Here is a 12500-nt window from a genome sequence, read left to right as displayed (position 1 = left end):
TACTGAACAGCCAAATGCACATTTCGGAAGATTTCGGAAGTGAAAGCACTGCAAGTTATTTCGCTCCAATCTCTGAGATAAAATTGAGGCGCAGAACCGAAATCTTCTCTCCAGCGTTATAAAAGGTTTTCTTGTTACAAACTTGTCATTAAAAAAATCAAACGTTGTTTATTTTTACTTGAATAAGAAAAATTATAATTAACATGAGCGGCAGCTGTTGACGTTTGTTTTTGTTCACAGGTCGATTCAAAAGATGCCTTCTGGGAGTGGATTGAAGAAGAGTTTATTCCAGGTATCTATGATACCAGCTGGTACAATGGCCAGCGGTTTATTGCACCAGAGGGTTATATCAGCACCAGGGAGGCCTTCTTAGTTGGCATGCCAAGGTTGAAACAAGTCAGAGTCAAGGAAGGTGAGATAAAATTTCAACCAATCAGTCTATCAATCGATCGAACAATGGATCAATCAATCAATCAATCAATTAATCAATCAATCAATCAATCAATCAGTTAGCAAGTCAATCAATCAATCAATCAGTCAGTCAGTCAGTCAGTCCGTCAGTCAATTAATCAATCAAATAATCAGACAGACAGACTGGAGAGCTAAGATATACAGTCCAAGTAAACGTTGCGCCTTGTCTTGTCTTGTGTTGTCTCGTAATTTTCAAGGGGCATTAAATCGGACTGATTTTCAGTTGCACACTCATTTCTCTTTCCTTTTGGTTAGAAAACCCATGTCAGGTTGCAACAAAGTACCTGCCGTTGGACGGGATGTTCAAGAGATGCATTCCCGCGTATTCAGCCCATGACGAAGATACCACACGCTATAACCTTCCTGGGTGGATACCGGTGACAAATATCAGTAGATTCCACTCGATATATGATGTGCGGAGATTGTGCCCCAAACCATGGCGTTATAACTCTTCACAGGAGCTTAACACCTTGTCCTATTATGGAAAACACACGAGATACGACGGAGGAGGGTATATTGCAGATCTGGGATACGACTCGCGAACTGCTTCAAGAGTTGTTATTAACCTTAAAAGCAACGATTGGATCGATGACAGAACCGCGGCTATTCTTATAGAATTCACCATTTTCCAGCCGTCGACCTCATTATTCAGCGTGGCAAAACTTCTTTACGAAGTTTATCCCACTGGAAAACCAGTCAGCCAAGCGCGATTCGATACCCTTTCTATATATGGTACCTCTGACCCCAGCATTCACTCTTTCTTTGTGGCTTGCCAAATTATTCTGTTACTTTTGATTGGTTACTTTCTGTTGCTGGAAGTTGTGAAGATCTACCGCCAAAATTGTTCATACTTCCGCTCATTCTGGAACTGGATGAATCTATTCCAGCTTATTTTCGCCATAACAACAATAGCCTTCTTTTTCTTTAAGGAAAAGTACGTGTCTTCATTTGTAAAGGAAGTTCAGGAAAATCCCTTTGAGACTGCCAGTGCCGACCATTTGCTGTTCTGGTCCGATATGGAGATGATTGTGCTCTCGGTCGTTGTGTTTATTGTCACAGTGAAATTCTTAAGAATAATCAGATTCAACAGGCACGTTTGTCAAATGGTGTCCTCGCTTAAGCTATCAGCACCTCACATCACCTCGTATTCTGTCTTATTCTTCGTGAATATACTTTCGTTTACCCTGTTTGGAGTACTCGTGTTTGGCAATGACATGGAATCGTACCATTCATTCATTGAGGCCTTGGTCACGCTGATTCAAAAATTCCTCGGAGGAGACTTGTACTTCTATGAGCTGCAATCTTCCAACCGTATTCTAGGCCCCATCTTTGTATTTGGCTACATGTTCAGCATGGCTTTTATCCTCATCAACATGTTCGTGGCAATTCTAAACGAGTCCTACGAAAGTGTCAAGGAATTGTCTGGTGGAAAATTCGCGGACGCAGAGCTAGGACATTTTATTAAGCAATACTATTTAGCGCGATTTCTACGCTTGCATGAAGTCTTAAAGCGAAAGCTTGCCACTACTGGCTATCGACATAAGTTCTACGACCGACCCAAGATTGAAAAAAAGTCAAAACTACGGGAGGAGTATGTTGGGAGCTTTTTGTCTCTGCCTTCTGACTATCCGCCATTCGTCGAACCGTGGGAATGTCTTGATACTTCATCGCAACTCACATTAATAGACAACGAAGTTACTGTAGACGAAACAGAAGCGATTCTGCTAGGCGCAGAAGCTTTCCCGTCAAGAGATGAATCAATTGAATTATCCACGGATGAGCCAGATACAGCCAGTACACCTTCAGACGCTTCTAGTGGTGGCTGCAGAGCAGAACTTTTAGACTTGTTAGGCGAACTTCCTCCGTCTGTGGTGGCGCCTTCATTCGCCTGTAGTAGTACTTGTTCAAATGCGGAGTTCTTGGATTTGCTAGGAGATCTGCCCGAGTCTATGGTGGATGATGACGAGACGATCGACAATGTTCGTAAAGGACTTGCTGATGTAGGTGCGGTTTTGAGACTTGATAAGCGCACTTTCAGGAGGTTCTCAACCACTGGGGATAAGTACATTGTGCAGACAAACTTTAACATGGGACCTTCAGTTGCTTTGAATTTTAGAGCAAGGCCAGATCCAACAGGAAGAGCTGCAATCACCAAATGATCAAACGGTCACAAAAAGTAGATATTGCTTTTTTTTTTTGAGTGCCGAGCTTGATAACATTTGTATTGAAATATTTTTAGTCCAGCGATTTTAAGTAATTTGCAAGATTCCAAGCTTAGACCCCATCCACTGGTTGAGCTAGGTGGATTTTGGTTCATTTTTGTTTTTTGTTTTCATCATCTGTTGGTTGTTGTTGCAATTATGATTGACGTCAGAACAAAATCAATGTTTAGTTTTGTTTTGAGCTTCAAAGCTAGCGGGTTATTTAAAATGGTTACAACAAGCAGATGTCAGTTCCTTTATACGTCACTGAAAATTTTAACAATGAATAGTATCACAGCCCTTTGTGGAGGGGATCGGGCATCGATAAATCTGTCTACCCGTGTCTTTATTGAAAGCAGAGTTTAACTAATAAAAGCGCGATAGATTTTGATCTTTACAGTTTTAAACACCACGGTGAGGAATAGAAAGGATAATAACGATGCCGGCTTGTTGTTTATTTCTTTTCGCCGTTCATCCCTAAATAATCAGGACGACGGGTGTTGCAAGTACATGAGAGGAGTTCGAGATGAATCGGCTCCAGCGCGACCCAGTTACTTATCCAATATTTCGTGGTCTGCTATTTCTATGAACTGATGGAAACTTAGACCAAAATTAATGACTGAGCAGTAACAGAACGCCGCACACGTCATGATATCTAATAGTTGTTTTAATCAAATTGCTTTTCTAGAAATAATTTCAGGAATCGATCTCACTATTTTTCTTTAAAAGTCAAATTTGTCAAAAAAACTTTAGATTTTAAATAATGCTTTTGTAATATAAAGTTATTTCAGAAATTTGAAAGCAACTGCAACAGCATTAAAAGTCAAACGAATCGCAATATGAACCAAAGTGTCTGGTGAAAGTCGTGGGGTATTCTCTAAGATATTCAAATGGTTTGGGAAAGCCTTCACCATGCATGTTGTTCTTCAGTAAAACACGAACGTATTCGCCCGCAGAGAATATTAGTTATTTATTGAAAGCACTGCAAAGAAGATAGTCGATCAATATAATACGATCGATATCAAGATGAACAAAGGAAAGATATATACACATATTACATTTGGAAACTTATGGCAAATTTAAACACAAACAATTATCTTTTCAAATGATGCATATTCCTACCACTCGGAGGTCCACTCACATTTCCACATCTTGGAACAGCTACGCAGATTTAGCAGAGAAATAACCTCTCCTCCTCCCCTTCCCGCCCTCTAGCTGGGCAAAGATCTGATTTTCCGAACCTTATGCATATTTTAGGGTGCCGTGTTAATGTATTGGTAGCAACCGTTCATTGCATGTTTTGCTTCATTAATGACTCCGGTACGCTACCTGTTCAAAAGCAGTCTCCATCCAGAATGATCAGGAAAGATGAAACACTTGATGTCTCACAATTTCCGTAAACGGGAAGCGTTTATATTTTTGAAATATACAAATTATTTTTTTATGTACTACAAACGCAAATCAACTGCATGCTGGTTATCTTTGCCTTTCAAATTCCGACCTGGACTTCCTACTCTTTATCTCTCAGCATGTAAATATATTTGACTCATACTTTAACAGTAACGTGATCTTGTCCATAGCTAGTGACTCAGCTTTTTCCGATCGCAGATATATTGAATGCTTCCTTCTGTTCAATTGACTGGCGTCTGTTTGCCAATATCACTCAAACATTAACAAGTGCCCAGTTTAATTTATTTATAAGAACCAAAAAGGTACCGCCATGTATTTTTCCACTCTTTATCTGCCAACAATTATTTAACATTTTTCCTTTTCAAGAGAAAATACATTTGATCTTGTTCAAGTATTGGCCTTTTTGCATGTTTGATGTCTCGTCCATAAATTTTATAACGAGGATGACCAATCAGGAGACAAGAGGGCCTTAATGGATAAAATTCTTCGGAAGCTCTTTCAAGCTACTTTCACTCCTCCGTTGGTTAGACGCCATTGTCTTTTCCTTTCTCGAGCGGCTTTTCTTCGTGTGACAGTAAATTTCAGGTATGTTATACTATTTTTGTGTACAAATGGCCATGTGTTCGCTATGTTCTTTTATTTTTCACGTTTTGTGTATCGTTACTCTTTAAAGTTATTCCAAATTTCTCCAGTTTTTTGGCCTTAAGGGTGTGATTCCCAATAAAGCATTTGGTCGCATAGTTGTTTAGACTGTTAAATGGGGCATAACCTTTCCTCCAGATATAACATACTGCTAAAAAAAATACTAAAAGAGAAGACAGGAATTATGTTAAGAACCGCATTTTCTTTTTGAAGTTGTGTAAAAAGAAAGTATAAAAATAATACTCTTAATAGAAATTTCGAGAAATTATACTCATGCAACATTTACTATTTGCATATACGTAAGTCTCCCTCCAATTTAGTACTTAACAAAAAACAAAAGGAACCATTATGATGGGTAGAATCTAAAATCGTTCTTATCATAACACAGATGTATACGGGTTTTTTTACAAAATAATAAAGGAATATCGCAGTAGATCATGGCAAGCACTGTTATTGTGCATTTTTTTTAAATTGAGAAAAATAACCACAAGTTAAGTTTTGACCATCCATGCTCTTAGTTCAATTCGCTCACATTAGTACTTTGATTCCATTCATCAAGTTCCTTCGCAGCTTTTGCCATTTATCGCATTACCGTTGAATCTAATGTTCATGAAAATAATCGTCTTAGGAGCTTTAAGCTTTTCTTCAAAGAAATTCCGTTCCGACACAGTTTGTTGAATATTTTACTAATTATCAAGAGCTAACAACTCTAAACGTAAACAGTTTACGAATTTTCAACATTCGTGCGGAATGGCGTCATCTCTACCGATCCGTGTGTGTGGACCTTTATGAACAATGACAATCAGCCAATGAACGCATGAGAAATTTAACACTTATTGTTAAATGCAATATTTCAGAACGTTTTATTTAATTTCAATTTTTAGTTTAGTTTAGCTCGATTCACTAGTTGGAGTCAAGATTCTTACGCCGAACAATGGTATAACTAAAAATTTAAAGGAAGTGTTCGAGAAGTGTCCGTCTGTGCTTTGAATTTAAGTATGAAAAACCTAAGGACCGGTATTCAGTTAAGTCACAAACATCAGTCGCAATTCTCTAATTAACAGTTAAATGGAGCCTGCGGTCAATATAGTTGAAAATACCGTCAGAAGAACCATTGCTTTTCGATGCATATCTTGAATACTTAAACACCTTCGAATATTCTCATGCCATTCAAGTTTCACTATTGTATATTTCAATTTTTTCTTGAACTTTGAACCTGATGATAATGACATAAACTTATCGAAACGCCGTTCAATTTTTCATTCTCAAACATGATGCATATCTGCTCATTAAACAAAGGTAAGAAAAAAAGTTATACGCCGCTAATGTCCACAAAAAAGCTACATTTCTAATGGATTACATCTTTTATTATACATGTAGTCACCATCTGTCTTCTCATTGGCTAAAAGCCTACAGTTAATTCCGGGAAAAAGCGCAACCTACGGATTATTCACTAGTCTGCTAGCAGATTAGTGAATAATCTGTACGTTGCGCTGTTTCCCAGAATTAACTGTAGGCTTTTAGCCAATGAGAAGACAGATGGTGACTACAATGTATAATAATTCCGAATATCACAAAAACCTCATCCAATAATTGTTTAGTAGTAAGTACGTTCGCGCTAATTGTGTCTGCGCATCCTTACTAGCACGCCAATTCACACGCCACGTTATGCATCAAGCGCGCGCTAAGTAATAGCTTATAGCTTTGCCTGGATTTAACGATCTTGTACGTTTAGCAAAAAAATGAAGAAAATTTATCTGTTAGAGGTTAGAATTTTTTGAAAAATGCACCATCGAAATCCGTTCCTTTTAGCTCTTCGTTTATCTGTGTGGCGGTTTGAGTCATACGAAGAACTATTAGGACGGGGTTGTGCTAAATTGCCAACGCTATACAATAGATGTCTCCAGGATACTGCAGTGCTGATGTACAAGGTTAAGTACTGGTTAACAACCAACTTGTATTTCTGATCTGTTAATTTGCACGGACAAATCCCACTCATGCGCTCAGGAATTATGATTTTGCTGTACCCCGCTTTAATACTATACGCTATGGCAAACATTCTATTAGATACATGGGTCCTTTTGTATGGTCAAAGCTTCCAAAAGGCTTGAAAGAATCGCCAAATGTAGCAACGTTTAGAAATAAAATAAGAAAATTGGACCTTTCGGGTTATCTAAGTAACAACAGCAATTGCCGCAATCTGTGCAGCCAGTAAATTTTTTCGACCGAAATAAGAGGCCTCGCCCATCAATTGAGAAGAAAGGACGAATTTTTAGAATCTTAAATGTACATTCATATAGAATTTTAGAATGTTAAACTTTAATTAATATAACATTATAATTAAGGCATTTCTTAGGACAACATATATTCTTCTATTTCCTTTCATTGTTTGCCAATATTTCAATTTTAATTTTTTAAGAGAATCTTATAATACTGTTAATGAAAATTTTTAGGTAGAGTTAATGCGGTGTCCCCGATTAGCCCACAGGGGCTAAATACATTGACACTTAAATAAAGTTCTTACTTACTTACTTTCGTACTCACTTACTTACTTACTTGCCTCTTGAAGGGTTAAGTTTTGAGAAAACGTTGGCAACGTTTGGAAATATTAACGCAACGAATTCACTTATATAAAATTTTACTAGGATAGTTCGTCTCCGTTGTTTCATCTTTGATATTTAAAGCTAAAAACTCTGGAGACCATGCTGATTTACGCGAGCCAATTTTTCAAAAACAGACAAGTTTCCCTGAAACGAAGCCCGTGACCCTCATTTTTTTAATTTCTGAAACAAGTAATTCATTATCTGTTTACATTCGAATTTTGAAGAAAATCTATCTAGTAAAATATTTTCCCGCGAACGTTCTTAAGCCCGGTACAGACGTTTTGCTTTGTCTGGTATTTATAAATTAGCGAAATAAGCAACAACCATAGTATGATGATTCAACGTTGAGAAGGAGAGGACGGCATTCTTTTTTACACAAGATGAGCGGAAAACTACGTAAGATCTAATGTTAAAGCATTTTGAACATAATTACTGAGGAGTTCTAGAAACCTGAAAACATTTTTTTTTTTACATATTTTTTAACAAACACACCATATGATCTCTTCACTCTGAGGTTTCCCTATTTGAATCAGCTAATTTTATAGTTTTAGGAGATAGATATCTAATAACCTGTCTTTACCCGAAAGACACGTTTATTTCCAAGACATACACCTTGCGCTGTTCAAGAAGATTAATAAGATTAGCTTTTACTTGCAACATCTCCCTCTAATTAAAAATGTTTTCAATAAAATGCATGCATGACAACATAACCTTTCATTTCAGTAAAAGAGACACTGTCTTTCTTGTAGTGCCTGAATCGGTCAAAGCTTTTCCTGCAGTTAATGTGACCGAACACGATTTTCGCGCGCTCTCTTGCTAATGCGATTCAACGCGCGTACAAGGATTACAAAAAGAAAAACATGGCATCGATTCAGTGATCGTTTTATTTGGTCAATTCCCTCGCTATCTGTGTTATTTTTCTTCACAATTGAACACAGTGTATTTATGGCTTTAGTATTTTATTAGAAAGGTATGCTAGAAAAGGTAACAATATCGATACAAAGAACCCAGCAATTGCAATTCTCAGATTTTGCTTTGTTACCGAAAGAAGCCAGTGAAAAGAAGCGCATTCGTAAGTCACGTAGGGGCCAAACCACCCCCCAGATGTCTCGCCAGTTCTTGGGTATTTCACGTTATTTCGCATTACTTAAAAAGTATTGACTCTTTCTACACCAAACTTGGCAGATGGGCAGGAGACCTATTGCCAATTATATTTGCGTGAAAAATGTCAGTAAATGTCAAAGTTGTGACGTCACAGTGATGACATCATGTTTTTTGCCACTTTTGAAGTTTTTAATATGCATATTTTTTGCAATGTGTTCGAAAGAGCACATCAAGGGGAGCTGAAACCTGAAAAAATTTTGTCCATATCACAAAAATTGAATGAAATATGGCATTTTTAAATATGAAAAATAACTCTGCAAAACATGGGGTCCCCCCCTTGAGAAAAATCCCCAAATTGGAGCCGTAATTTTGTTCCAGCAAATGCAGCTATGTTGCACATGTGATGTGCCAGATGACTGAAGCAAAAATAAAGAAGAAAATCGGAATAAAAAATTATCCCTCTAGTGTTATTGCGTTAAAATTAGTTTTGTTACGTCATAGCCTGTGACGTCACCCGTCTTTTTACTGTTAATACCATCCTAACAGAGCCGAAAATCAAATTGCTAAAACCATACGATTTTTGACAACATCAAGCTTTCTATTTTTCTAGATTATTAGCCTCCCTAGAATAAAACTGAAAAAAATAAACCAGAGAGACTGACTTAAGAAGGACAGTATGGTTAAGCAAATTCCGGGGGAGACAACAAAAAAATATTTAATTTATCATATCTCAAAAAATAATCATCATAGCAAAAACCGGTTTCCGGCATTTTACTCCTCAAGTGAAGGCCTTTCCAATGACATAATCTTTGCATCAGATTTTACAAAAAATTATAGCACGTTTTGGTGACGTCATCAATTATGACGTCATAATCTGACATTTTGTCACAACTTTCAAATTAAAATAAACTGGAGAACAAAGAAAGCTCATCTGCCAAACTTGGTTCAGAAATATATAAACCAAGCAAATATAGCCTTCATGAAACATTAGGGGGGAAGTTTGGCCCCTAAGTCAAAAATTTGCGATTGAATGCGGAATATGGCCTTCTCGGAAATACGCCTATTTCTCAAAAACCACTCATTAGAATTTCACGAAATTTGGCACGAAAATACTTTAACAAATACGTAACTGGACTATTGAAAAAAAAAAAGGAATTTAACTGAGGAAATTCTAGATATTCAAGTCAACCTTCTACAAGGGATAATTAAAGATCTCTGTTGAACTATTATTAAAATAGTGTTAACTTGTGAGCATCGTTACAAGCTTGTTGCATGCAAATGATAAAGAAAATCTAATGACTAGATTTTCTGCAAATAGCAAAATCTATTTTCAAGGCCTGTTTATATTTATTCATGTTGCCATGGTAACGACACACACGTCAGCTAAACTATCAAAAATTCGAAGTTTGTGTTGCTAACTTCCATGTTGCCATTTTTGGCGACCAAGGGATCAAGGGTTTTAGAGAAAAAGGTGAATGAAATACAGCTATCAAAAACTGTGTTCAGCCACCTTAAGTTGAACTTAAAAAAAAGTAACGAAACTTTATAAAAGCATGCTATCGAAACGGACCATCAATCTCCTTAAAGGAGCGCAGTCATGGTTTGCACATATTGAAAAGTTTAGCCTCAATTTTTCAAATTCGTCGTTTGTAATCCGTGTTAATTTTCTCCATCCTTAGCCATCCTTGCTCCTTTATGGTTTATCATCAGTATCACTTTGGTGTTTTTCTATCTTATTAAACTGTTATTTTCAGGTTTCCTGCCATTTAAAGGTAATTTTGCATGTGGCCAAAATAACTCAAAGTAACGTGACTGAGCTCCTCTAAATTATGGACATCTTTATCGGTGCACTTTTTGCAAAGAAGTGAAACAATGAAACGTACTTTGGGTGACTCGAGACAACATCTTTCTGCATCATGCATGTATCTATGAAACTGTATTCTGTAATCTGATTGGTCAACTTTATTTAGCAACCCTGGTCATTGTAGCTGCACCCTAATTTATATACATCAAAATAGTTTACAATAGGGGTTTATTTATTGAAACAAAACAAGTTGGTCAGGTGGTCCTCTGTCAGGATTCTCAATATCTCGGCCAATGGGATTATAAGCAAACAAACTCAGTCAGTGCAACCCTTAAGTCGTTTCAAGGTTATTATTGACTGCAGTAGGGGGAAAGGCATAAATAAATGATTTTAAACGTAAAGACAAAACCTACGTTTTCTTTCTGTCGCCCACGAATGGCTTAGTTTGTCAAAATGGCCACCACAGTTTTTTGTTTCGCTCGCATAATTTCCAATGGTCACGGAACTAGCTATTTATAGATGACAGACACCTAGTACAACTACAAACTTGGTTATATTTGTCAAGATCTACGAAAAGCCTCAGAATTATATATAAATCTCTCACATCATTTAAAATTTGAATCGAGAATGATGTCGGGGCAGGTGTATTTTTCAAACGGCTAAAAAAATAAACAAAACTTATTCCCTTAAGAGTAGGTGTTGCTAGAGAAATCATCCACGGATAGATAACAAATTGTGCAAAAATCAAATCAGTCTAAGCTTCGGTTTTTCTTTACTGGCGTGCTCATATTGAAAGTTCTCTATTTTGCTAGAATTGTTCTTGCCATTATTCACTCCTGCCTCGATCGCGTGGCATTTCAAACGTTCCCAGTTCACAAAAATTTAAAATTCCTCAAATTTTTAAACACTAGTTTTTTCATAGTTCACAAAAAAGTCGTGGTTAAAGAAAAAAAAAGCCGAACTTTTGGTTTTGTCTGGAGGTTCGCCTTGATATTTAGTAATTAATACGGAATGATATGATAAGTATACATAATTACAAAATATAATATTCAAGGTAAGTTTGTGCTAGTGGCAGCAAAGGAAAAGCGAAGATTTCCTCTCTAAACAATTATCATGTTTCGTCTTTCTGTGAAATGCCTTTTATAATGGCGACCTCATCTAGGTCCGAATCATTTCATAACTTTACCTGCATGAAAAATAAATTTTGTATACAACATGAAAATTTATTAGCGTGGAACGTCTCTTTCGTAATCAGTTTTGTTAATCCTCAAAAAATTGTTTTTTTCATAAATGCATTATTTATTTATCATGAGTAAAACACATTGGGCGACTTTTCAAAACAGAGTTGTCATTTTCATGATAACTGGTTTAAACCCAGCCCTGTCAATTGAAACTCTGGGAATCAAACACGTTTGTGAGTTTTATTCTGTGTGCTGACCTTCGGCTCAATGATGTAGACAGCTAAAACGACGTTAAGAATGACGGTAAGCTACTTTTGTTATGCTAAACAAATGGCGGTAACAATGCATAGTTTTTTTTAAAAAGCAATGATGTGTTCTATTTTGTTAGTATCTCATCCAAAGCATCGTCCCGGTGGTATTGAATATTCAAATTATTGCTCTTGTATCTTGGCAAAGAGAATGGCATTTATACCTTTGCTGTTGGTATAAGAGGCAAGTTAAAACAATAATTCAGGGCTCGATTTTTCTTTCCAAAAGGCAAACATCGGTTAAAATTGCGCTATCAACCCCATGTTTTAAAATCTTTCATCTAAGGGCAGCTTGCTGGTGCTTGTATTGACTGAAAATTTAACAGTTTGACCACTTTATTCAAACTAAGACGATGCCACGTCCAATTATTTGTTAAGCTCACTTAAATTTTAATTTCTCTTGGTTTTCCTGTTCATGGGAAAATCGCGTAGATTTAAAACTAAATAAGAGTAAGATATCTTCGAGGCACAAAAATCTCTAAACTACTCTTACACTGTTCGCAGGTGATGAGGAGCTGCAAATTCATCTTGTTTCAATCTTTAATCTGGTTTCTGTGCGTCTTTTTCTACCGCGGTTTATCAAAGTCCCTCCCCGATGCCTGCAAAGGTAAGAAATTTAATATGATATGTATAATTATCCTTGTAATGAGTATTTTTAAAACATATCGCTAACGGCTTAAAAGGACTATTGTCTGCCTGTTGATTTCCAGCATGTACATCTGCATGTACACCTGTATCTGAGCGTTGGCGAAAATAAATATCTCAGTGATAATCTG

At 36.7% G+C, this 12500-nt stretch overlaps 2 protein-coding genes across 4 annotated transcripts in view; both read left to right on the top strand.

Moving 5' to 3' along the window:
* The window catches only part of LOC110056119 (polycystin-1-like protein 2), a 32102-nt gene extending 28581 nt beyond the window's left edge, over positions 1 to 3521 (top strand). For all 3 annotated transcript variants that reach the window (XM_020762560.2, XM_089293007.1, XM_020762559.2), the window contains 2 exons: positions 241 to 412; positions 727 to 3521. In XM_020762560.2, coding sequence (XP_020618219.2) covers positions 241 to 412; positions 727 to 2630 — 2076 coding nt within the window. In that variant the 3' untranslated portion in view covers positions 2631 to 3521. The remainder of the gene's footprint in view (positions 1 to 240; positions 413 to 726) is intronic.
* An 8078-nt stretch (positions 3522 to 11599) lies between these two features.
* LOC110056192 (polycystin family receptor for egg jelly-like) overlaps positions 11600 to 12500 on the top strand; it is a 30248-nt gene continuing 29347 nt past the window's right edge. The window contains exons 1-2 of the mRNA XM_089293032.1: positions 11600 to 11719; positions 12229 to 12331. Of these exons, the coding sequence (XP_089149158.1) occupies positions 11714 to 11719; positions 12229 to 12331 (109 nt within the window). The 5' untranslated portion in view covers positions 11600 to 11713. The remainder of the gene's footprint in view (positions 11720 to 12228; positions 12332 to 12500) is intronic.

The sequence above is a fragment of the Orbicella faveolata genome, unplaced genomic scaffold, assembly GCF_042242905.1.
Source record: "Orbicella faveolata isolate gen_17 unplaced genomic scaffold, um_ofav_v1 contig_24, whole genome shotgun sequence".
Lineage (NCBI taxonomy): Eukaryota > Metazoa > Cnidaria > Anthozoa > Scleractinia > Merulinidae > Orbicella > Orbicella faveolata.
This window is presented reverse-complemented; position numbering and strand designations above follow the sequence as displayed.